The sequence below is a fragment of the Lissotriton vulgaris genome, chromosome 6 (genome assembly GCF_964263255.1).
Source record: "Lissotriton vulgaris chromosome 6, aLisVul1.2, whole genome shotgun sequence".
NCBI lineage: Eukaryota > Metazoa > Chordata > Amphibia > Caudata > Salamandridae > Lissotriton > Lissotriton vulgaris.
In genome coordinates, this window is record NC_141694.1 from 1,565,375,585 (window position 1) to 1,565,401,118 (window position 25,534).

At 42.0% G+C, this 25,534-nt stretch overlaps 1 protein-coding gene across 1 annotated transcript in view; it reads right to left on the minus strand.

Annotated features, from left to right (window-relative positions):
- The window catches only part of APLF (aprataxin and PNKP like factor), a 675,440-nt gene that overhangs the window by 297,803 nt on the left and 352,103 nt on the right, over window positions 1-25,534 (minus strand). Inside the window, exon 5 of the mRNA XM_086927733.1 lies at window positions 7,727-7,856. Within this exon, the coding sequence (XP_086783859.1) occupies window positions 7,727-7,856 (130 nt within the window). The remainder of the gene's footprint in view (window positions 1-7,726; window positions 7,857-25,534) is intronic.

The following is a 25,534-nucleotide window of genomic DNA, read 5'->3' on the forward strand; positions in this document are numbered from 1 at the left end:
ACTTGACCGCCTCCAAGAATGGATGTCGGATAACTCTGTTTTAAGTACATATCAGGCAGGGTTTAGGTCCAAGGTCTCGACGATGGACCACATTTTTCGTCTGGCCCTCTTGTTCTGGAAGACAGTGCGGGTGGAGGGGGGTTTGCTGTACACTGTCTTTGTCGATCTCTGCGCAGCCTTTGATTTGGTTCCGTGGAGTAAACTGTGGGCAGTACTTGCTGAACTTAGAGTCCCTCCTGCTCTTTTAAACATCATTGTTCGATTGCATACTCAAAATTATGCTCAGGTTAGGTGTGGGAGGTTGGGTACCCTCTCACAAAGATTCCCCGTTGGCAGAGGGGTAAGGCATGGATGTGTTCTTGCACCGACCCTGTTTTGCCTCTTTGTAAATGGGGTAATCGATCACTTAGACAATGTTCCCAATACAGATGCAACAAGGCTTGGTGGCAGAAGGGTGGCCACAATTATGTTTGCGGATGACACCCTCCTGCTATCGAAATCCCCAATGGGGATTCAGCGCATTCTGGAGGGCTTTGAGGCATTCTGCCAAGACCACGGTCTTGAAATAAATGCCCTGAAGACTAAGTACATGATTTTTAATTCCCCCAAAAAATCACGCCCTAATCCCTCTGTAGGCCCCAATAGGCTTGAAAGAGTCTTCATGTTCGATTATCTGGGTGTGACTTTGAATGACAAACTGGAATGGGGTGAACATCAAACCAAGTCACAGCTCAGATTGGCTCAAATTGCAGGGGGAATAATTAGGCTAGTCAATTCCAACAAATCATCTATTAGACCACTAGCCCCCCCCTTGGAGATCTACAGACTCCAGGCCAGAGGCGCGATTCTTTACGGCAGTGAACTCTGGGGACATACCTGCAAGAGGTAGTTGGTCATGGTCGAGAACAAGTTTCTTAGACAACTTTTAAAGTTACCGGCCAGCACCCCGCTTCTCCCTATTAGAATGGCTCTGGGTCTAAAACCGTTGGATGAAGTAATGGGTGTAAAGCCTGTAACCTTTTGGAGAAGATTATGGTCTACCCCTGAGCTAGCAAACTATAGACAGGAATTGAAGGAAATCCTTGCTCTCCCTACTATTGAGAACATCCAGTGGTTCAAATAACTGAAAACTGAGTTTGCCCGGCTGGGTCTCCCCACCTTCTGGAGCGATCCTGAAATGGCTTGCCAGGGTTTGTCTCGTAAAGATCTGGTAGCAACCTTCTATGCTTGTAATCTTGAATCCCATATGCAGGGCTCACGCCCAGATTCCCTGGCTAACACCTTTCTTGGGGTGAAAGACTATTACAAGTTTGAACCAGTTATTGACGATATTTTCCCGAATCTGGCCAGAAAGTTATATTTACAATGGCGGTATGGCTCTCTTCCGCTCAGAGCATTTACTAGCAAATGGAACCCCCAGACCATGAAAAATTGCCCAGGCTGTAACTGCGGGCTTGAAGACGAACTGCATCTAGTCTTCTTTTGTCCCGCATACTGTGCGGCCAGGAGGTACTGGATAATTCCATTATGTAGGAACCTAGGGTTTGTTAAATGCTCCGAGGCCTTTAGAATTCTTAAGACCGATCTCTCAAAAGTAACTGTTTTCGCTATGGCTAAATTCCTCGAAGCAGTATGGTATAAGAGAAGGCTTTTAATCCCCAGTTCACTACATTCCTGACCAGATCATGTACTAGTGATTGTGCAGCCTTATTTATTGGACTTTTTTAACAAGAACCTAATATTTTTAGAACATTGTCTTGTTTTTTTTCGAATATATGTCCAACTACTATATAACATTGTTTTAATGAGTGTTGTAGCCCTTATGCTGTTATCTATGGGGACATTGTCCTGTTTTTATTTGTATGCCATCCCACTACTGCTGTAACACTGATGTTTAAATGTGGGTACTTGTAATTTTATGCGTATCTTTTATGGCAATCGCCAAAATAAAGATTATTGAATGAATGAATGAAAACTTTGAGTATGCTTTTCCAGGTGGGTGCCATTTAGTCTAGTATGCGAAAAACTGATTTATAATATCTTCCATGTTTCTTCTGCTCCGAGTCTGCAATAAGGCAGCATTTGAGAAGAATGACAGTGAGTGTGAGTTTAGGAGGGCACTACTAAAAAGGGCACTGAGGCAGCAATGATTGTAGTCAAGAAGGCAAAAAGGCGCCAAGTACTCAAAATAAGGCATAGCTAATTTAGAGACTAATAAGAAAAAGATGTGCAGGAGGAGCTGGACTACACTGATAGAGGCGGCTCGACCTAGGGACAGTAACCGTTTCTGAAGCAATCTAAACTAAAGCTATGTGTGAAAGCCAAACCACCTCAAAGATGGATCCAGTGCATTAGAGTGGGTTAAACACTTTTACTACATGGGTAGAATGCTTCATTGCATTGTATTCTACTGGGGTGGTGGGATGCGCGGGATGTGGTGGTACCTTGGATGTTCAAAGTGGCACAAAACAGTTCCCACCACAGGATGACATGCGACCAAACTACTGGTCAATTGCAACGTGGGAGAGTGGGTCGGAAATAAGGCTTGGGAGGATTTTTGAGTAGTCATTTTGCAGTGAATATTTATATAAGAAACAAAAGATTTGAGAGAAAAAAAACTTCTACTGCTCTTATGTTGTCTATTTTAGGAGGTTGGAGAATAAAAAATAAAGTCCCATCAGTGCTTTGAAAGCCTATTATTTAATTTTCTTTCGCTACATTTCTCTTTCCAGGTGTCTCCTGCGGGGAACCCCGTCAGCATACCTCAGGAAAAGAGATTAAGTCTCAGCAAGAAAATGGCAATAAGGTACAATTATTTAGGCCAGAATAGAGAAATGGATTATGATGGCCTGACATGGAAATGATAACCATTGACAAAAAAAACACAAAATACCAACAAAAATTTTAAGTAACGACAAGGAAACAATAACAATCTGTTCATGGAATATAAATGGAGTAGGCAAAAGACTGGATAATACAACTCAATTATTTAAGCCTTATCAGATAATATTTCTTTAAGAGACTTGGGAAACTGTTCCATTTATCATGCATGGCTACAAAGAATACTTTGAACCTGCGATTAGGCAAAACTACGGACGCCCCTCTGGTGGCTTAGCAATATATATATCAATTGATTTAAAAGCAGAACATATGCAATTAGTTACAAACAACTGTAACATTCAAACGGTAATGTTACAATACAAGAGACATGAACAAGAAAAATCCCTAAAGCTGGTTAACATATATATCCCTCAGACATTAACTCAAGGAAGACTATGTGCGCTGCTCTTTCCAGCTACTTACTAGATCAAATGGTAGAGGACCCCTTCAAGGACTTTATAGTCTCAGGAGACTTTAACCTAAGCCTGTTACTACCCGTTACAAGAGATGACGAGGCACAGTCACAAGACCAACAATGGCTTATCCCTGCACAAGCAATGGACACAACAATCAAGCCCAGGCAAAACAAAACAGGCCTAAACCTAGTAAGGGATATGGAACCTTTGTGTTTAAGAATACTCAATGGTAGATTTCCAACTGATTCGCCTCCGGCACGGTCCTGGTATTCTCAAAATACGAAATCTCGAATTGATTATACAATGGCATTACTGAACATCTTTAACAACTGTACTGCGTATTACCTAAAGAAGGTCCATGAGAGCGATCATTGCCCACAAATAATTAGTACAACACTTACCAACACAAAACATCAATTGTACTTAGCAATGCTAGGTCAGGTTGGAACCATCAACTAACGGAAATTAATCTGGAAACCAAATAATAAAGTTCTTATCAGTGCTTCAGCACAAAAACTGGTTATTGAATGCTTCTAAGAAAAAACCTCTACATCGGTAATTGATCAGTGGGTAAAATGTATATGTAAGTTAGTTAAACAACTGGATAAACGTATTGAAGTTAGGGAGAGACACGAATAGCGGACAGAAAAAGAGGAAACAAAAATCAACCTTACATACTCTGTGCGGAAAATGAAACGGACTCGAAATAAACTGAGGAAAGAGCTGATAAAGTTCCCTAACAAAGAAGAAACAAAAGCCAACATAAAGGAGTTAAATCAAAACATAAGGAAATTAATCTGGAATGAAAAAACCAAAGCTAAGAATGATTTATGGACCAACATTTTTTATGCCTGTAATCAAGGAAATTCAAGGGAGTTCTGGAAGATGATAAACAACTTAAGATCAGATAAAGTTGTAGTTGCATCAGTATTAACGGAGACCGAATGGGTGAACTTTCTGGTGCACCACTTGAACCCGGATTGCAGGTTAATAATAAATGAAATCAACCATATAAGGAAGGAAAGTTCTAATCCAGATCAAGAAAATGGACTTGAAATAACTCAAGATCAAGTACTTAAGCTAATAAAAAAGAAAAAAGATGTGGCTCCAGGTCCAAATGGTATCCCCTTCGCCCTGTACAAGGAGGATCCAGATATATGGGCAGAACATCTCACCAAGGTTTTTAAAGAAGTAGTCCGGTTAGGGGTTATACCTGAATCTTGGAGAGGGTCCCTAATATCCCCCATTTTAAAAAAGGGACATTGGGCCCTCCCTGAGAACTACCGTTTAATAACCCTACAGGACACTGATGCAAAATTGTTTGCAAGGATTTTGTTGACGAGCTTATCTGACTGGGCAAAGGACAACAACATTCTCCCACCTAACCAAACCGGTTTTAATAAAGGCCTAGGAACAGCTACTAACATCTTAGCCCTCTCCGTTTTAATCGACAAGGCAATTAAAAAAAACAACCATTGTACTTATGCTTTGTCGACTTTAAATCGGCCTTCGATTGTGTGGATAGAGAACTATTATGGGAAAATCTACGAACTCAGGGGATTCCACCCTTACTATTGCACCTGATTCGTCTTTTGCATTTACACACCTGGGTCAGAGTGCGCAGCGAGAATGGGCGGTCACTCACCAATGAAATACCAACGACAGGCGGACTAAAGCAAGGGTGTGTATTGGCTCCTTTATTATTTAACCTGTTCTTAGCTGACCTGACGGAGGCCTTGAATGATACAAATGTTCATCCACCAAAGATTGCAAACAAACACATATCAAATCTTCTCTAGGCAGACAATGTTATTCTTCTAAGTAATACAAAGGTGGGCTTACTACGCTTAATAATGCGCATATTTGAGTACGCAATACAAAATAGGATGGTAATAAATGAAACAAAATCCAAAGTTATGGTCAATACTAAAAACTTAAGACGGAAACACAATTCCAAATGGTTTTGGAGAAAGCAGCACTTGGAACAAGTAGAAACCTACAGATATCTCGGTGTCATATTCAACGACAATGGAAATTTTATCCCTCAGAAACCTGATATCAATAGGAAAGCAAATGCTTTAACAGCTGCATTTAGGACCATCCAAAAATCAACTAGCGACCTAACATACCGACCTTTCCTTAAGGTGATGTCTGCCAAATTGTTACCCTCACTAATATATGGCAGTGGTGCCCTAAATGGAAAAGACACTGTTATTATCAATAATGCTATCTCAAACACATTTAGATCTCTTTTCCATCTCCCTAATAATGCATCGCAAGCTCAGATTAGGCTTGAATTTGGTTTGAACAATCAGCTCTACGTACGAAAGGGCCATGCAATCAAAGTTTGGAATAGAGTGAAAAATGACGAAGACAATTTAATGTCCCAGTTACTGTGGAAAGAAATTAAAGGAAATAACAAATCATCTGCCTGGAAATATCTGGACACGGCTCTGGATGAATTTATTTGAGCTTAGGGAGATCTGGAACTCCACCATAACCCAGGAATCATTTAGGAAAGCTGTTAACAAAACAACTGATTACCTATCATTAATAAGCGACAAGGCCATCCTAGTCAAAAGAAAACATGCATGGTCCATTATAAATGGCTACTCCAATAAGATGGTTCAGCAATATCTTGACACGGCATGGTCATTGAAAAGTAAACAGACTTTTATTAAAGCAAGATTTGTAGTATGGCTGGGCCAATCCCATGCACCACCGTGGAAGAAACTTTGGTGAGGAAAATAATTTCCATCTCTTGTGTCTCTGTCCTGAACTAAAAAAAGAAAGACTAATTATACTACAAAGACTATTTAACGAAAGAGGGATAAGGACATACAGAAAGGCATTGATTCGTTGTCTCTGTCCAGATGATATACTCATCAATTCTGCTTTGACAAATTGTTTAAAAAAAGTATAGGAAAAATTATAACTGCATGAAATTGTAAACTAAGAATGATTACTTTTCTTTTAAAGTCTTTTAAACACATGAATTTTATTACAAACATTTTGTACTAAAGATGTATATAATTTTAGGGACTTATTGCTACCCAAAATGTACATAATGTAGTATTTTATAAATGTTGCTTTTTGTAATGATTTTAACTAATCAAGCAATAAAGGTAATTTGACTTTGAACTATGCATGTTAATGGCATTTTCATGTTAAACGATATCTCTGATCCATTCAAATTACCCCTAAAAATATACCCTTTAAATGTACCCCTGCACAAAACCACCCCCTCATTCCCCTTACCTCTCCTCTCCATGAGCTCCCGAGGTGACGTTGCACGTTAAGAGGAAGCGGAAGTGTCTTTCCGTTTCCTCAAACGATGCTGATTGCCTCCACATCTTTTTTATTCTTTATCTTAAAATGTGTTCTTTTGGGGGTGCCCCCCCAAGCCCCCTTTTTTAAACCCACGCTATTGTGGTGGGGGAGAGAGACCCCCCAAAGCCCCCTTTTAAAAAAAAAATTTTTAGCACACATGCCTTTACTACATATTTCGGAGTAAAGATATGCGTGGTAAAGGCTAGTTGTGGTAACCGAGCATGCGTTGTAATGCATGCGTGGTTATGGTAATGCGTGGAAACATCCACGTCGTAGTGGCCGTTTCCCGCAAGAGCAAGTTCCTGGAGATAACAAAGGAAAGCAGCATGGAGGCAAGGCAACCACATTATATTCTGGTAAACGGGCAATTGGAGGCCTTCCCAGAAGAACTTCCGAGGAGTCATAAGCTGCTCTCATATGGGTATTTGGATTTTCAAACTGCAACAACAGACCAGCTCTGACTGGCAGTGGGCTGCTACTCAGATGCCCAGAAGTGGACATATATGATTGAGCAATACAGATCTCTCCAACACTACACAGATCTGTGTGAAGCATGCTGGGGGTGCTTCCAGAAAGTGCAGCTGAGCATTTCACAACTCGGTTGATGCCTTGGATCACCAATAAGCCTCAGCTGACAACCTTTTTGCCCAATCTGTTGCTAACTTACCTGAAAAGCATCCCCCTGCCAGTGCAAGAGTCATCGAGGCAACACCTTGCATAGCAGCCCTCTTCTCATCACCAGACACTAGAAGCCAGCTATCTCAAGAAACCAACACAATCCACAATTCCCATTTTGTTTTTGTTGATCCCTAGGCCAGAACTACATGTCAAGAGACAGACGAACAAGGTTTTAGTAAAGCAAAGACAGCTGGCGGGATTGTCATACTAAGTCTAGCAAGCCTATCAGACTATTTCCGCTGTGAGTTACTTGGTATCCGAATCACCCTTCCAGAGAGGTATTACCCGAATGTCTATTTTCATCTGTTGGGGAAATGTCACAAAGCGCAGCCTCTCTTTTATTGTAAATGTGAAATTAAAACCATTAGTATTTCCGAGTGTGCAAAGTTAACGATTTCTTGACAAAAGGTGCAGGTTAGTACCTTTTTTAGCGGGTGGAGCTGAAAGTGGTCTTACATCAAGACCGTCCTGTAGCATCCAGGTTGGAAGGTCTCGTTTCCTCTGGATTGGTTTTGTCTGTTGCATCCTCTCGTTCCAATTTGCAGAAGGAAGCTAAATAAAATATCGAAACAGGAACGACTGGTGTTAGACATTTCCCATAAGATATGTATTAGATATTGAACATACTAAAGTGTTCAGCAACAAAAAAACTTCGCATTTTTTCTCCATCAAATAAAAAATGCATTATTTTCGTATTTAAATATCTTAATTCACATTTTTCAAGGCAAACACGTGTGCGTCTTTTCTTGTTTTGTATAGAAACAAATTGCACAGTCCGACATCGTGCTTCTAACATTCGTACACAATAACTTAGTATGACACAGATGCAGGTCTTCTCCATCCTCCTGTCACACAACCACAACTCTAATGATCTCTTGCCATCCTACTGTGCATAACTGAGCTGCGGTATATATCGAGTGGCCATGTCTTCCGTGTCACCACCTCACAGTACTTGCCTCCTCCAAGTAGCCTATCTGCCACCGTTTTGTATAAGTCAAGCCGTGGTACTCAAGATTAGGGCAGGTAAGTGTTCTGACTGGATTGACAGTTATCAGAGATGTAGGTGGCTCATATCCTTGAATAGGTTTCTTGCCTGTGACACGGTCAGCTATTTTTGTTTAACTCTTATAAAGAACGTGTAAAATGGAAAATGACCTCATTTGACTGTACAGAACGTGTCCTTCCAGTGAGTAGTCCAAATATTTCTTTCGGTGAGGCGGCTAGCCTCCCAGTTCTTAATCCCTTGCTCCCAGTCTTGGGGTGTACAATATAGGGCATTACAAATACGTAATACGTTATCCTCCTTCCAATAGCCTATGAGAATTAATCTGACCTGCTCTTTTGTGTTATGAACCCAGCCGCATACACTGCATACTAACAAGGATTATACACATTCATTCCCTGCTATCTTGCGGCATAAACTCTGGTTCACTTCTTGATCCCCGGGTTAGACAACTAATACCTGAGCAGATAATAACCTCATCTTTCTTGTTCTCCAGTCTGGAATTGATGCATGCTTTTCAGAGGGCTGAACTTCTAAGTTTAATGTAACGAATCATAAAGCTTCCATTCTCCTCCAAGGCCCCATAATCCTCTCACTGTGGGCACACGATGGACACTGACTTTCCATGGATGAGTGGTGAAAAAGAGGAGGTGAAACAATTCATTTTTATCGCTTCACCCCAGACTTCCAAAATCAACTTGCAGTCAGGTAGACAGAAGACGGCTTACTAGCTGTCATTTTAAAACATAGATTACACTGTGAACTCTTCGGTATTTTGCTCTTCACTCCATTCGCCCTCTATGCAGGCACTCTGACATAAGAACTCATATGTAACAAGTTACTACAGTTGAGTTGGGACATCATTTCTTTATAATAGGTGACTGGGTGCGTCACAGGTCGTCTATTATAAAGAAACTAGAGACCGGTTTTTAACACAGGGATTAGACTCCCATGTATTATACCAGCCTACAGTCGTTAGGACAGTGTAATAACAATCCCCCTTAAAGGTCTATTGCCTTTAACATGCACAATTCACAATACGCAAGTAAGGCCCACTGGCTTTGTCATAACCTTTCATAAGAAACACATAAAACCTATGCAGTCTGTGATAATGTTTCCCTTGAACCAATAACATTTATAGCATTTATCATTGACTTGCCACAACAACCATAAACTGGCAACCATCAAGCATTGTTATAACATTACAAATATTTAAAAACTTTGAGTTGGCAAACACTATACAACCACTCTCAAAAGAAGAGGATTATCACAGTGAGACTCTTCTACCCCCAAGGATTTCTTGGAAGGGGTGACCAACACCAAAACCCTGGCATATAACATACAATATTGACATTTCATGAAACAAAATACCTGTCACAGTATGATAACAATCCACCGTTAGAGGCTTATAATTGGCTTTAACATGTTTTTCACACTATGGCAGGCCTAGGCAGGCCTACCGCCTTTATTGTAACTTTTCATTAATAAACAGATCAGGCCTTCTGTCCTTATTATTGGATTGCCACCATAACCAACTCAATATTTCTCTACCGAACACAAGATTTCCCACAAGACAGAAAGTGAAGTACTAACACGTTTTTTTCATACGGAAACACACAATTTTAAATGAATTTAAAATGTACATAAAACATGCACAGGCAGCAGCTTCAGCACTATATAATATGTATCACCTGCAGACATGTCACAAAATGGCACAAAAGTCAAACTTCGGCAAATGAAAGTACAGCATACAGCACCTTCCTTCCTTAAACCACTTCAGAATCATCCCAGGCAAGGAGCACTGTCTCCAAGCAAAACCAAAGGGGATGATGGGCGGAGTGTTGAACAATGCAAGCACTCACCCCCAGTCAACTGATCTGGGTTTAATCCATCATCATTCTTTAGCTCACTCCGCCACCGCAGTTCAGACATGGCCATTTGCAAATTAGTCTGACCCTGTGCCTCACGGAAACAGTCCAGCCCGAACTGCCAAGCTATGACTTCCTTGGAACGAAAACAAGCATCCAGGGACCGGTTTCTGGCTAATCAGCCGTCATCAGCCAGGTTAGCTTGAATCCAGTGGCAAAGTGAGCAATGGACCCACGTCTGGGCATACCCTGCCAACTTAGGGCGAACAAAGCAATACAAAAGGGGATGATGGACAGAGTGTTGAACAATGCAAGCACTTACCCCCAGTCAACTGATCTGGGTTTAATCCATCATCATTCTTTAGCTCACTCCGCCACCCCAGTTCAGACATGGCCATTTGCAAATCAGTCTGACCCTGTGCCTCATGGAAACAGTCCAGCCCGAACTGCCAAGCTATGACTTCCTTGGAACGAAAACAAGCATCCAGGGACCGGTTTCTGGCTAATCAGCCGTCATCAGCCAGGTTAGCTTGAATCCAGTGGCAAAGTGAGCAAGGGACCCACGTCTGGGCATACCCTGCCAACTTAGGGCGAACAAAGCAATACAAAAGGGGATGATGGACAGAGTGTTGAACAATGCAAGCACTCACCCCAGTCAACTGATCTGGGTTTAATCCAGGTGCACTGTCTCTCCTTCTACTTTCCATATCCGTGTCCCATTCTTGAAAAGTACAGGTTGCATCGTAGTGTCTCCTTGTCAAGATCTGGTTTTTCTGTGCCTGCATTACTATTAATCATAATCAACATGGTTAGCCCAACCTCTGCTTATTTAAACACATTAGTTGCCCATCCTGCAGGAAGGGGTTAACAAGGGTCACTACACTGCTGCACTTCTAGGTTTGGAGAGCAAAAGGACCAGATGAGTAAACATGCCCAGCAGTTTTACCCTATTCGTTCTCAGCTCTAAACACAGTAGACATATTGGCAGGACAAGGAGGGAAGGTAAAAAAAATACCTCCATGTCAATTATAACACAAGTCCAACAGTCGGCACTACTACATGCCATGTGGAAGAACTCTGCTGTTTTGTGAGTTCAACTGGGGCAACTGCCAGACATCAGGGCCAATTTTAGTATAGTCTTTTCCTGGTGTATTCTTAATATGCATGTTGATCATTTTCCTTTTTTAATCCCAGTTTTCCCTCTCTTTTTATAATGTTCGGTGTCTTGTTTCAGTCAGCACAACCCCTCATTTAGAACTGTATTCCCACCAGTCATTGGTCGCACTGCCCTTCTATAAAGTAATTTGGTAAACTGTCCCATATCAGAGCCGATGTTTTAGTTAAAGGCCAAACTTTGCTTTTAATTCTGGACTTTTAAATTGATATCCAATGCCCTCTATCTTGCCATATCTCTATCTTTAATTTAATTTCTTTTGAGTCTGCAGCAAATCATTGCTCAACCAACAGCAATGGCCTGAGGTATGTAGGTTCTCAATATCAAGGTTGAGGCAGGTTTGTATTGCTCTCCCAACAAACCTTAGTTGATTCTCAGTTCCAGGTCTGACCATGAATGTACGTCCTTCTTCTGGTGCAGCGCCATGCTGATGTTTAACTGTAATTTTCTGACTTGTCCTCGTCCTCCATGGTGTTAGAGCGAAGCCCACAAGACCAGCCTGCCTCAGATAAGGAAGCTTACATGATGCCACTGCTAACCTTATTCTGCAGTACTGCATATTAACCTAAATATCACTTAGCCTATTTTTAAATGCCTCTTCTATAAAATATATAAGGTTGCGTTGAAAATAACAGACAATGAAGGCAGGATTTTGAAAATTGTGCTCAGTGAGCGCCTTACATAATTAAACAAACTAATCGCTTTGTACCCTTCAATAGCCATAGTCTTTACCCGTTTTATAAACACTATTCTTTTTTGGATGTTCTTGCTTCCCTTTCGAAGGCCAATTCTTCAAATGTTGTGCTTAAACTATCTATCAAAATTTCCTGCTGTGTTATTTTGTTTTTTAGGCTCTGCAATCTGTCCTTTTTTTCTCATCACTTAACACAGGTCCTGTTTTAACACCGTGATATTTGCCTCCACCTCTCTTAGCTTTCTATCAAGAGTGTTCCTACTGGTGGGTGTGGCTTGAGCACCGACGATGATGGTGGCTGCCTGACACCGCTCCGGGATGAAGCTGGAGGAGCTAGACGTTTTGTACCGATGGAGCCACCCCGCCGCACATTTCAGAGAATTTGCTAACGGACTTCTCCAAGCATCAGCTGTTACCTGCATTTCGCCATGGTAAGTCCGCGTTGCTTCAAAATTCCACAGTTAACTTGCGGTGCGCTCTGTGACGGGACCTTGTGCGCCATTTTGTGCTCATTACTCTCTAGTCACAAATAGCAGCTCTCCTCACCATAATGCCACTTTGAGGACAATGTTATATTTTGGGCAGTTTGGAAGACTTTTTTCGTGATTCTGTCTACAATCTCTTGCATCATTTTTGCTTCTGTATTACAAATGATATTTTTTCCTCCTTTGGTTGTGTTTAAATGCTCAAAATAACTTATAACTGGCCAACCACAGCCATATAATCTCGAGATGCTGTACTTGCTCAGGTCATTTTAATGCATTCACGCTTATTCTTGTGATATCTTTATATTCGCTTTGCAATTTTGCTTATCAGGATACCTGCATGTCTATGGGGAGAACCAAAGACGGACGGGGCATTGTACTACCTAACCCATCTGCAGCACGCTCAAAATCTACCTTACTGCCTACCTCTAACCCATTTCCGGTCCTACAAAGTGATATGGAGGATTCTTCACAAGTCAATATTGAAGACTTCCTCCAATACAGTTTCCCCAGTGCATGTCTCAAACTCTCTTCCTCCTCAAGTCAATGTTAAAAACACGCCTAAATCCAGTACTTCACTATTACTATCCTCCATTAAGTGTGTCAAAAAGGATACTCCTACGCCAGCCGTCTCTCCTCTGCCAGCCTCAATGGAGCTGCTTCTGGAGGAAATACGTGCTCTTAAACCATATATGGAGGAAACTAATATGCGCCTATAAGCTTTGGAGGTCAATTGGTCTTCACTTCAAAACAAAGTCACGTCTGTGGAATCTCAAGTCGAATCACTACAAATCTCTTCACCACAAATTCCTCCTATGAAGGCAGAAATTTGTCAACTCCAGAAGCAAGGCGAGAACCTGGAGATTCGCAGTAGACGGAACAATGAACCTGGAGATTCGCAGTAGACGGAACAATCTAAAAATGTATGGTCTTTTGGAGGGGTTGGAAGGATCCAACCCAATAGCCTTCTTTCAATCTTTTCTTCCACAGCTCTTGGGAGATTCCGGAAGCTCCTTCTTTGAACATACAAAGAGCTCATAGATTGGCCGCTCTTCATATACTTCTTTTTCTCAACTTAAACCAAGAGGTGTAATACTCTACTTCTTAGAATACACGGACTTGTTAAAAGTTTTGCAGGCAGTCAAATTCAAGTGTTGCATCTCCTGGCAAGGTTCACAGCTATTTTTCTCCCAAGATTACGCCAAGATCACCGCGCATAAAAGGAAGGGCTTTCTTACAATGAGACCAGCGTTATGTGATTTAAACGCCAGATTTGGCTTGATTCATCCTTGCCTCTTTAAAGTAACTTATGAAAACAAAACAACTACATATGAGGACCCAGCTTTACTTCAACGTTTTCTTGAGATCTGCAGAGAAGAATCTATGGATTTTGCCAGATCATCTTCTTCTTGAGAATTTTGTTATTTCCATTTCCAATTGTGTAGTTATGTACATATCCCATGTTTTCCTTGTTCCTGGCAGATTTGATTATTTATTTCTTTTGTCTTATGCCTTCCCTCTCAAGTGTCATTTTCCCCCTTTGTTCTTATCCTCCATTGTTTAATATCGCCTAGACCACTTCTCCTCGTTGCTTCCCTGTGGTGTGTTTCACTGGTTACGCCTTCTCATCTTGTTGCCTCAACACCTTTTTATTTTTTAAATATGTTTTTATTGAAATGTTACCCCTTTTATGCAAGGCAACGCATATACTGATGACAACACACGGTTATGATACAATTCGGACAAACAAAAGAATACATACGTTTTCATAAACAGCACATGAAAAAGCAGATAAAAAGAAAGCAACATTATCAGAAGTATATAGATGTGCAGGGTTTCCAATATAACACCATATTAATACAAGCTTCCCCCTTCAATTGATATCCAGCCCTGAACAACTCAAAACTCCAAATAAATCAAAATCCATTCGGATATCGGAGACCAAATCTTCACTCCCATTGCTCTTTTCCTTCTCCCTTTAGTTTTATAAATTGATAGCTCTAAATTGTACATTGGTAGCATCCTTGAGCGTCAATTCATAAAAGTGGGTGGATCAGGACTAATGCAATCGTTAGTGATACAAGTACGTGCCACCGCCATACTTATAAATGAAAAAGACATTGTAGCTCTAGGTCTTGTATTTGCCTCATTATCTGACCCTACCCCAATTAAAACTAATTTTCCCGTTATTATCACAGGGTATCCTATTATTATTCCCCAAAAGAACTCAATTTCACTAAAAAATTCCCCTAACTTTGGGCATAAAAAAAAAAAACTTATGAATTGAGTCTGCAGCATATACACCACATCTATTACATTTGACTCCAACTGATGTCCCCCATTTTGAAATCTTCCTTGGTGTAAAGTACAAGTCATACAGGGCCATATAATGTTGACCACGAGTTCTCACTGTCATCAGAACTTGATTAGCAATCTCAAGAGATTCCTTCATATTAACATCCTCTACCCCCAATTTTCTTTCCCATTTCATTTTACAAGAATCTAAATTATCAGGAAATGTTTCTAATCACTGTAAATAGAATTGGCCAATTGGTGTTCTTTTCTTCATTGTTCAATTAACAGGATCTTTACAAACTGTTGTTCATTTCCAGACCCTTGTCTAGCGAGAAAACTATGGATTTGGAGATATTTTAAAAATTCATGTTTGCCTAATCCATAACTCTTCTGTAGATCTGCAAATGCTACTAATTGCCCGTCATCACACAAATCCCCCAGACATCATATTCTTTTTAGGCCCCATCGATTTGACACTTGATCCCGAAAAATTATAGGAAGCAGCCCAGGAGCTGAGAATGGGGTATAGGCGTTTAAATTTGAGACCTGTATCTTTCTTTTAACTTGTTTCCAGACTAAATAAGCTTCCTTAAGTATTTAAAATTTTGTTTTTTTAAAATAACTGGGTTCGATTACCTTAACTAGGCATTCATTAGTCTCATCCCCAACCCAAATTCATATATTGATAGTCTATGACATGGCAAAAGTTCAGCCCTATCTCCGACTACCAAGGGACTGATATATTGCATCATTGCTGCCCAGTAATACAACATAAAATGTGGAATACCCCAGCCACTGCGATGTCTTGGTAGCACCATCTTCTTGAATGCCCTTCTGTGTCTACTGTACCCCCATAAGAATCTAGAGCAGTTCCTCTCTAATTTGTTAAAACATGACAAAGAGAACTCTAGGGGGATTGTTCTAAACATATATAAGAATTTTGGTAATACCAGCATTTTTCTATATGTTACATCTCCCCGTGAAGGGATAAATGAAGATGGGCCAGCCTCTCCTGTGTTGAATTCACCTTCTCCATCACTGGGTTAATATTCAAATCTGGAATATTACCAACGGGCGTTGTAATTTTAATTCCCAGATATGTTACTTATGGGACTATTGCCATATTAGCCGGGGGTCAGCACCTAACAGAGGATTTGAGTTTTTTCTATGTTTAATTTATAGCCAGAAAAACACCCAAACTGGCTAGCCAATGTCGTAATTGTGGGAAGTGCAGAAACAATATCGCTCGTGACAATGACTATGTCGTCGCTATAGGCTAACGCTCTATACTCCATATGCTGAAGTTGGACTGGTTTTATATCTGTATGCTGATTTAATATATCAATATACAATGCAAATAAAAGAGGGGAGCACGGGCACCCTTGCCTTGTGCCCCTGCTGATATTAAATAAGCCAGACTTTTGTCCAGAAATTTGTTTAATGGCTTCCAGGCAAATATACAGTGTCTTAACTGCTTGACAGAAGCGGGGGCAGAATCACTTCAATCACAAAACCTCCCACATGTATGGCCAGGGAACCCTGTCGAATGCCTTCTCGGCATCCAACAGGATTACACCCAATGTAGTCTCAGTTGCTTGTGCCCAGTCAAGGAGGGATATTACCAGTCTCACGTGGTCTGCAGCGCCCCTTCCTGGGATAAACCCATTTTGAAAGTTAGAAACTAAGGCAGAAATAACTAATCCTAAACGCTGAGCAATAACCTTAGAATAAATCTTGCTATCAGAATAGATTAATGAAATTGGTCTATATGATGTTGGAGTAAATCAGGCTTATCCTTTTTTAAAAAGACAATAATAGTGGTTTTTCGCCAAGACTCTGGCGCGATTCCCCCTTGAGCAGCCAAAAACAGTGTCATAAGTTCTGGTCTTAAAACTTGACAAAGGTTCCTATACAATTCCAGGGGGATGCCATCCTGAACCACAGCCTTACCTGCTGCAAGTGACAATATTGACCTTTCTACTTCTTCCCAGGTTATATCTGCTGCTAATTCCTCAGCTTGGTCTTGTGTAAACTTTTTGACTTCAATATCCGAGCTAAGCTCCTTCATTTTCTCTTCTGGCTCTATCATTTCATCTTCTGAGTATAATTTGAGATAAATTTGCAGAACACATTGAGCACTTCCCCTGGGGTATCTTGTACCTGGCCAAGATGATCCTGAATCCTATTGATCCTATTTACAATTTCCTTCTGATGTAATCTTTTCGATAGGATCCTGCCAGAGTTTTCACCAGCTTCATAAAATTCGGATCTATGCATAGCGACTTTTGTGGCAAATTTCATGGCAAAATGTTGATATATCTTCCTTTTTTGAACTGTAATGTCTTTTAAGATTTTTTCAATATTTTGGTGCCTTGTTACCGCCCCAATAAGTTGTTTCTAATAACCTTAGCTCATTCATCCCATCCTAAATTTCACTGTGAATTTTACGCTGCTTAACGAGAGAATAGCATAGTTTTTCCCCCCGGACCCCGGCCTTAAATGTATCCCAGACAATAGGGTCCGAAGAGGTACCCCGATTATTTTTAAACTATTCTTAATCCACATACACATATGCTCACAGTATACGGGATCCAATAAGGGTTTGCGCTCGAAAGTCCATTCCTTTAGCAGCGGTCTAAGACTACTGTCCAGTTCTAATACAACCGGGTTGTGGTATAAGATGATCTTGGGTTTAATCTCAATCTTAGCACTTGTTACTTTTTCAGCTGTTATAAAAAAATAGTCCAATCGTACGTGTTTTCTATGGGGTGCAGAATAGAAAGTTTCCCAAGGGGCACCTTTACCATTAGCCCACCATACATCCACCAATCCAAATTCTTTGACTAACTCTCTAGTGGCTTTAAAAATGTTAGTTGTTTTCCCCTCATATAAACGATCGATGGTAATATCGAATCCAAATGAAGATTAAAATCCCCACAAAGGATTAACGGGGGAGGCCACACCGCTACTTCAATACTTAAGAAATGCATCATCTCTGGATCATCTAAATGTGGACCATATATTGAGCATAATGTCATTGGGAAACCATTAATCAATAATTCAATAATAACTCAGCGCCCCCAAGCATCCTCCTTTACCCGTTTGCCGACCCCCAAGCCATATCTCTTCAAAATCACCACCCCTCTAGTGGTCGAGCTCTGCCTAGTGCTGCCAAGTTTCTCCATACCCAGATCATTCAACCACTTTCGGTTGTTCCATACAATATGTGTTTCTTGTACACATTGCAGATCCACCTGCATCGTAGTTAAAATTTGAGCCATTATCCCCCTTTTCCTTTTATCATTTAAGCCACAGATATTCCATGGATAAACAGAGAATTTACCAATCATTATTGTACATTAAAGTCGAGCTTTCCTTGTTTACTCTGCCCAAACCCTAAGCCACGTTTCAAAAATAAAGAAAACATTATTCCAATCATAAAGATAATTACTGTGAGAAGTTGGCCTGATATATCATGTTCACTATTCTAGTGAGCACTTTGTATCAGTCCAAACAACCCTTATTGATGATTGGTTGTAAGTCAACCTTATAGACCAGCTATCCTAGTAGCATGGATACGAACAGTCTTCGGGTTAAACTCTAGAGGGCGTGTTAAGCCAGCTGTTATACCATCACATATACCCCTTGAACACCAAGTGAAAGGACACCAAACAAGTGTTATGAAAATAAACAGTGTATTTGTTAGAATCACAACAGCCCTGTACTCTTTATGAGGACAGGGTACTAAGCACCCAACAAAACTCTTACGAAAATACTTTAAGTTGCACAATTACACAAATGCCCGAGGGGCACGGAAAACCATATACTATGGAAGTGGAATGCGAAATTACTAGCAGGTAAGTACAGTACTAATAGGCTTTGGAATCGCTAGGACTACGTTACTGAACCTTCAGATTACTAGTAGGAGGCCTAGGGGACTCGTGTGCAGAGTGTGCACTCAAACGCGGGATGCGGGACAAAGTCTATGGTAGCTAGTAAAGACAAAGTTAGTGTTCTCGGGCGAACCCGACTAGGTAGATCGAAAACGACAGTGGATCCTGACCCTTGGATAGTGAGGCTATGCTGGGGCACCGAAATGCCGAAGTTACCTAGCCCAGGGGCTGCAGCTGCATAGGTCTCAAAGGACGTCGGGAATCCTCGTAGACGAACCAGGAGCCTGAAGAAAAGAAGTTGCTGGCAGGCGACCAGTGAAGAGAGTTCGAGTGATCCAAGCCTGGATCGAAGATGGATGACACCTGAAAGCAGAGGGGACCAAGTTCGTGACTACTAGCCAGTAGTCAGGTGGCACCAGGAGGGCACCGGATGGTAGTCACCTCGACTAGGTGAGTGGGTGACGCTGTGCTCTGCAGATCTCACGGACCAGGAGGCGTTATCGGCGACCAGGATGGAGGAGCGAGCTGTCCCACGATGGATGAAGCTGTCGACGTCGCTGGACCCAGGATTGGGGCACCAAGTCTTGGCAAATTCAAGCCCACGCGGTGGACTCAAAATGGCGTCTGGAGTGGACCAGGAGGGTCCGGGGTGCTCCTCTTTTGGAAGGGAGCAAGGGCCAGTCTGGAGCAACCAGACCAGCAGCAGTGATGTCGTTGGGCGTCGATAAGAAGGCCACAAGCCAGCGGGCTAGTAGCCAAACAAGGCGGTGAGCAGCAAAAAGCAGAAGGGCCCCACGCAGATCGTGGAGATGCTGGGAGGCTGGACTTCGGTGCTGGAGCTGCTCAGGGTCGGGGCTTCTCGGACCCCAAAGCACTCACCAGAGGATCCCTCGGCGGTCGTGCTGGATAGAAGTCGTGCAGTTCTGATGATGGCCGGTCCCTCGAGGTCTCGTCGCACCTACGGTTCTCAGCTTAGCTGTAGAGGTAGGTAGAGGTCAGAGGTGCCAGGGAAGCCGGGTCTCGTCATGCTGGTCGGTCAGATTCTTGAAGAAGGACGTGCAGCGAACCGCGGAGTTCTTAGATGGTGCCTGCGGATGCAGGGTGTCTACTCCTTAGCCACAAGGGAGAAATCTTGAGAAGAGTCTTGAAGTCCTTTCTGTAGAAAGTCGTTTCTTGATTCAAAGATGATCTAATTTGGAAGGGTCCCCGCTCCTGCCTTTATCCTAAAGAAAGGGGTGGGTACGCGACTAGGTCCTGCCCTAGGGGTGGGACCAGGAAGGGGGGTGGTTACACCCCTCTCCCATGCCGGACTTCCCCAGGCCAGGGGCTGGTGTGCCCCTGGAACTGGTTCTAGCCGGCAGATGCGTAGTGAGCACCGGGGTGCCACTCAGCAGTCACCTTCCTGTAAAGCCCTGCCTAACCAGGATACACAAAACCCTGTCTGGGATGGTGCTAGCACCGCCCCTGACAGGAAACCCTTTGTCCAGGCTCCCCTCGCTGGAAGGACTCCCAGCTGCAGGGGGTCAGACTTGTGTCTGTGGTGGCAGCATACATTTTGTGGAGCTGAGGCTTCAGTTAACTTTAACCGGGGTTCACAGTTACATACATGTCGTGTCCCTCTAGAAGGGTGGAATGCTAACCCCGTCACCAGAATTGGCGAGGGGTTAGTATTCCAATTTGTATGACACCTTACTCGACATGTTTTGATAAAGCAATACCAAAGATAGCATTTAACCGCGAGGATTATAATGCACTTAAGAGTATATGGTATGCGTTATCATGGAACAGCTATTAGGACTTGATTCCGCAAGCTGTAAACGGGCTCAGCTCATGCCAGAGCACCATTTCACACGATTCCAAGCACTCTGCCTTCAGGATTGTCAAGGCCTGCCATAGGAGTGACTGATAGGAATCTGTGTGTCCATTTTAGGGTTAGATATAGGTATACTATATCTACAGCAAGGGGTGATTACACCACCTTGCCCCAGCTGTCGTGCAGCCAGTTGTGTCAGATTTAGATGGCCATCCAGGGGTGGCATAATACATGCTTCAGCCCCTGGTAGGCCCTGGGTACACCTATGCCCTGAGTTACAGGGTCTGATAAGGAGGCCCAGTACCAATTGAAAATGTACCTAAGGTACATGGAATCCATTTTAGAGAGAGAGCAGTAGGCCTGGGGTCCTGATTGGCAGGGCCCCAGGTCAACTAAGTCGGAAAACCAGCAAAACACCAGGCAAAAAGTTGGGGGCAACCATAGTCAGGTATCCACCTTCCTACAATTACAATTACCTTGATGCCTAGCAAACACCATATCTCAAACGTACCTTCCCTCACCACTTCCCTCCCCCACCCAAGATCGTCCTCCCCCCACCTCAACCCCCACCTGAATGAGGCATCAGGACTCAGTTAGTCCTCTTGTGATGGAGAGAGGATTAGGTACATTCCTCCGCCCGAGGACAAATATACAAAAAACAAAGAGAGAAAAAAAACAACAGTGGAACGAGACCGCCTGGGCCATTGGGATAGGAGCACTCAAACTACTAACGAATACAGTGCTCTCTAAATTACTGAATACATTGCTGAATTCCCTCTATATTGTGCTTAAAATTCCTTTGCTATTATTTCAGTAACAAAAAAATGCGTTTTATCTTTATAAATGATTTTCAGTGTAGACGGATTAAGAAGGGAGGCCTGTGCACCTATAGCTTGAAAAAGTGGAATCATTTGGCGCAGCTGCCATCTCTTTTGGACTGTGGCCTGACAAAAATCAGGATGTACAAAAAATTCACAGCCCTTCCCTCCTCTCTTCCTGTCAGGCCTCGCTAAATCATAGAGATTCCCTAAGCAAAAAGTTGTTGCGACAGATCAGTATAGCCCTAGGCTTCACGGTAGGCCCCCCTGTCCCACCCCGCAAGTGAAAAGGAAACCTATTTGCTCTCTGAAGTTCTACTTCCCACTTCCAATGTTTGAGTTCGGGGAAGGCTTCTGAAAATAGATCGATAACAAACTGTCGTACGTCTTTGCCTCCTCTCCCTTCTGGAAACCCTAGAATACGTAAATTGTTCCTTCTGGAACTGTTCTCCAAATTTATACGTTTCCAGTTAGTATCGTCTCTCAAAGATTGCAAGGATGTTATCATCGCTTTCTGCTGAACTATTTCGGCCTTGATCGCAGAGATCCTTGCCTCCGCTTCCCCAATCCTTATAGATATCTCCGTGCAAGTCTTTGCAACTCGACGCACTGTATTTTGTAGTTTCCGAACAGCACCCTGAGTACGTACTCCCTCCCAGTGTACCATTATAGCTTGGTATATGGTGTTGAGGGTGATCTCCCTTTTTGCCAAGACGCCAGCACCGTCAATTTCTCCAGTTTCTCCAGCTTTTCCGATGTTACTGCCAGAACCTCCATCGTTTTCCCCAAGGTGTGGGGAAAATGAATAGTCGCAGACAATTGACCCAGCTTTGTCAGATATTTCTTTCGATACAGGTTTGGAAAGATCCCTTAATTTACGCACAGTTCCTTTATCAATAGATAAATCCAGACTCATTTCCTCGTCATCCTGCAGGACATGCTGGCATCACCCTCGTCGTCTGCCCAGTTTACTCCTGCACTCTCATTATCCGAGGAATTAGAGGGGTCTGACATTGAATAGAACTCTCCCCCTGAGTCCCCTGAGTGCAGATCTTTAATTAAGTCTTTATCAGAGTTTTCCATATTGCCCATATTTCCTGTATCCTGTTATTCCTCTCGAGAGCTTCCATGATTCTGGTTATCAATACTCAGTGTTGTGTATGACAAAATCCGGGCATCCCCCTGAGAGTTAGCGGGAAGCACTTCTACTCCTGATGTAAACTGGGGCAGATTAAGAGACTCTAGTATCTCTGATGTTTCAAGCACCTCATTTGTTTGTTTCACATCATTATTACCCCCACAGGGAATTTCTCTCTGAGATGGCGTTGCTTGCTGGACAGCAGCCACCCCTGTACCAACTCCGTTACACTGCACATCATCCCCTATATCCCGATTCAAGCAATCTAGCGCCTTCTCCATTTACTATCGACCCCACTGACCCAGGCTGCATTAAGGGTTTTTGTTTCCTCTTCTACTCCGGTGTTAGTCACTGCAGTTGAAACTTTGTTACAGGATGGTATCATTACCGGAGCCCCCAGAGGAACAATGATGTCTGGGCTCTTACCTTTGCCCTGCTGTTTCTTAAATATCCTGGGAACCATGAGCGTTTTGCGACCAGTGCTGTCTCCCTTCTGTGAAACCCTGGGCGACGAGCCGGTTTTCTCAAGACGTGCTCCAGCCACGCCGCCTCGCCAGACAAGCTTATTTTCATTTCCAGCAGAAAGAGGGGACGGGGGAAGTTGGGACCGCAGATGCAGCCACCCAGGTCTTGGCGCCCTTGCTAGTGTTCTTGGGGGCCATTCCGATCAGAGTACTCCGCTCCTGATTTTTGGGTGAAGTTTCCGCTACCCGCCGGGACCGCCGCCACAGGTAGCACGCTCCTGAGCTCCACGGATATCTAATGGAGCTACGCTGTTCACAACGATCAACCTGCAAGGATCCTTCAAAAAGCAGGTAACGACACATCCACAACATGCCCAGAAATCTTTACATATAATTCCTCGGGAGGGTTAGGCAGGGAGGATCCCTGCAGAGGAGTGTCCACAGCCAGCTAACTCGATCGCGAGTGCGACCGCAATCTCGCCTCAACACCTTCCACCCATAGTTGAGTCTCTGGTATGTTTTAATATTCTGTTTACTTTTGTTCTGTATTTTATCCCATTTTTTTTCTCTCTTCTATTTCTTTCTTTCTCTCTCTCTCCCATCTCTTTTCATGCTTTTCTCGTTCCATATCCATTTCTATTTTCTTTGAGTACTTTAATAATGGGTATTTTGATTACTGCAGATTTGTTATTCTACACATATGTACTGTAAAGTTTTCTAAGTATCCTCTTTCTTCTTATATTTTTGGATACATGAAGTTACATGTTATTACAAGGAATGTTAAAGGTTTGGGTACGCCTATTACAATACAGTGAGTTCTTGCTCAGTTTGCAATTTTTTTTTACAAGACTCATCTTGTTACTTCAGATGTTTTGAAACTTAAGGATCAATGGGTAGGATCTGTGTTTACCTCTGCAGGTACAAGCAAGAAGAATGGGACAGTGATCCTTTGTCATAAAAAATTTAAGGTTTCCTTTCTTTCTGAAGACTCTGAAGATGAGGGTTGTTGGTTAATTGTCCATCTTAAAGTTAATAATGTTCCGGTTTCTCTGTTTAACGTTTATGCCCCCACTAAGCCGGAAAATCTTTTTTGGCGTCATATCTCTTCCCTCCTGATGTCTATCCCTACACCATATGTTATTTTTGGCGATGATTGTAACCTAGTCGTTGACCCATATATAGATCGATCCTCCAAGGCAGCTTTTGTCACTTCTCCAATGCATCAACATTTCAACTCTTTAATTTCTCATAGATCTCTTGTTGACTCTAGGAGATTCTGTAATCCTCACCTTCGGGAATACACCTTTTTCTCCCCTACACACCTCTCCCAATCTCACATAGATTATTTATTTGTTTCCAAATCCCTCACACAACATATAATACATGCAGATATTGGTTCAATAGTGATTTCTGATCATGACCCAGTAATCCTTCATTTGGAATTACTCCCTGTCACTGAGCCTAACAGAAGATGGCGTTTCAACACTTCTTTACTGATTGATCAGGCCTTTACTTCCTCTTTTGAATCCTTTATTTCTGAGTTCTTCAATCGTAATATATCCTCTGTTCTTTTTTTCGTTACTTTGTGAGATGCTTTTAAGGCTTCAGCCAGGGACTTTATTATAACTTATGTCGCAAAAATGAAAAAAGAAAATTCCCTGAAAGCTCTTGAACTTCTTAAAAATATTAAGTTACTACCTCAAGCTCCAAAGCTGACCTTAATAATCTTATTGATAAAAAGTTTAAATACAACAAGTTACCTGCAGAAAATGCTAGGTCCTTTCTTCTTAAAGGTAGCGTTCACTATTACGGTGGACAGAACAAGGCAGGCAAACTTCTTGCCTCTTATCTTAAAGTTAGGAAAGATTGTTTAAACATTGATAATACTCTTGACTCGGACTCCTCTAGAGTGACCAAGAACTTGGACATTTGGAGGAATTTAAGAAATATTATGCTACACTTTATAATCCTGAAAAAATTCCAGAACCTATTCAAATACAACTCTACCTTGATTCAATCCCAAAACACTTTCCTTCTGATATCGACTTTTCACCCTTAAAAACAGATATCTCTATTAAAAATATCTCCCACGCTTCGTGTCTCACTAAAACTGGGAAAGCACCAGGTCCTGATGGTTTTCCTGTGGAACTTTACTCTCATTTTTCCAATTTGCTTCTCCCTCATCTTCACTATTTTTTTACATCTTTTATTTCTTCTCATACTTCTAAGGGTACCTTTCAAGATGCCCTAATTTGTTTAGTTCCTAAAGAGAGGAGAGATACTCATCTTTGTAAAAACTATAGACCAATATCTTTAGTTAACACCGATTATAAATTATTTGCTAAACTTCTCGCTCTTAGATTAGAATCCTTTCTTCCATCTATGATCTATTCAGAACAATCGGGTTTCATTAAGGGTAGATCCATCTCTGATAACACTAGAACCTTTTTTAACATATTGTATAAATCAAACAAATATCCTCACTCACTCGCAGCTATTTTGTTAGACACAGAGAAAGCTTTTGATCGAATGGATTAGTCTTTTAGATTTCATTCTCTTTTCAGGTTCGAGTTTGGACCTAAATT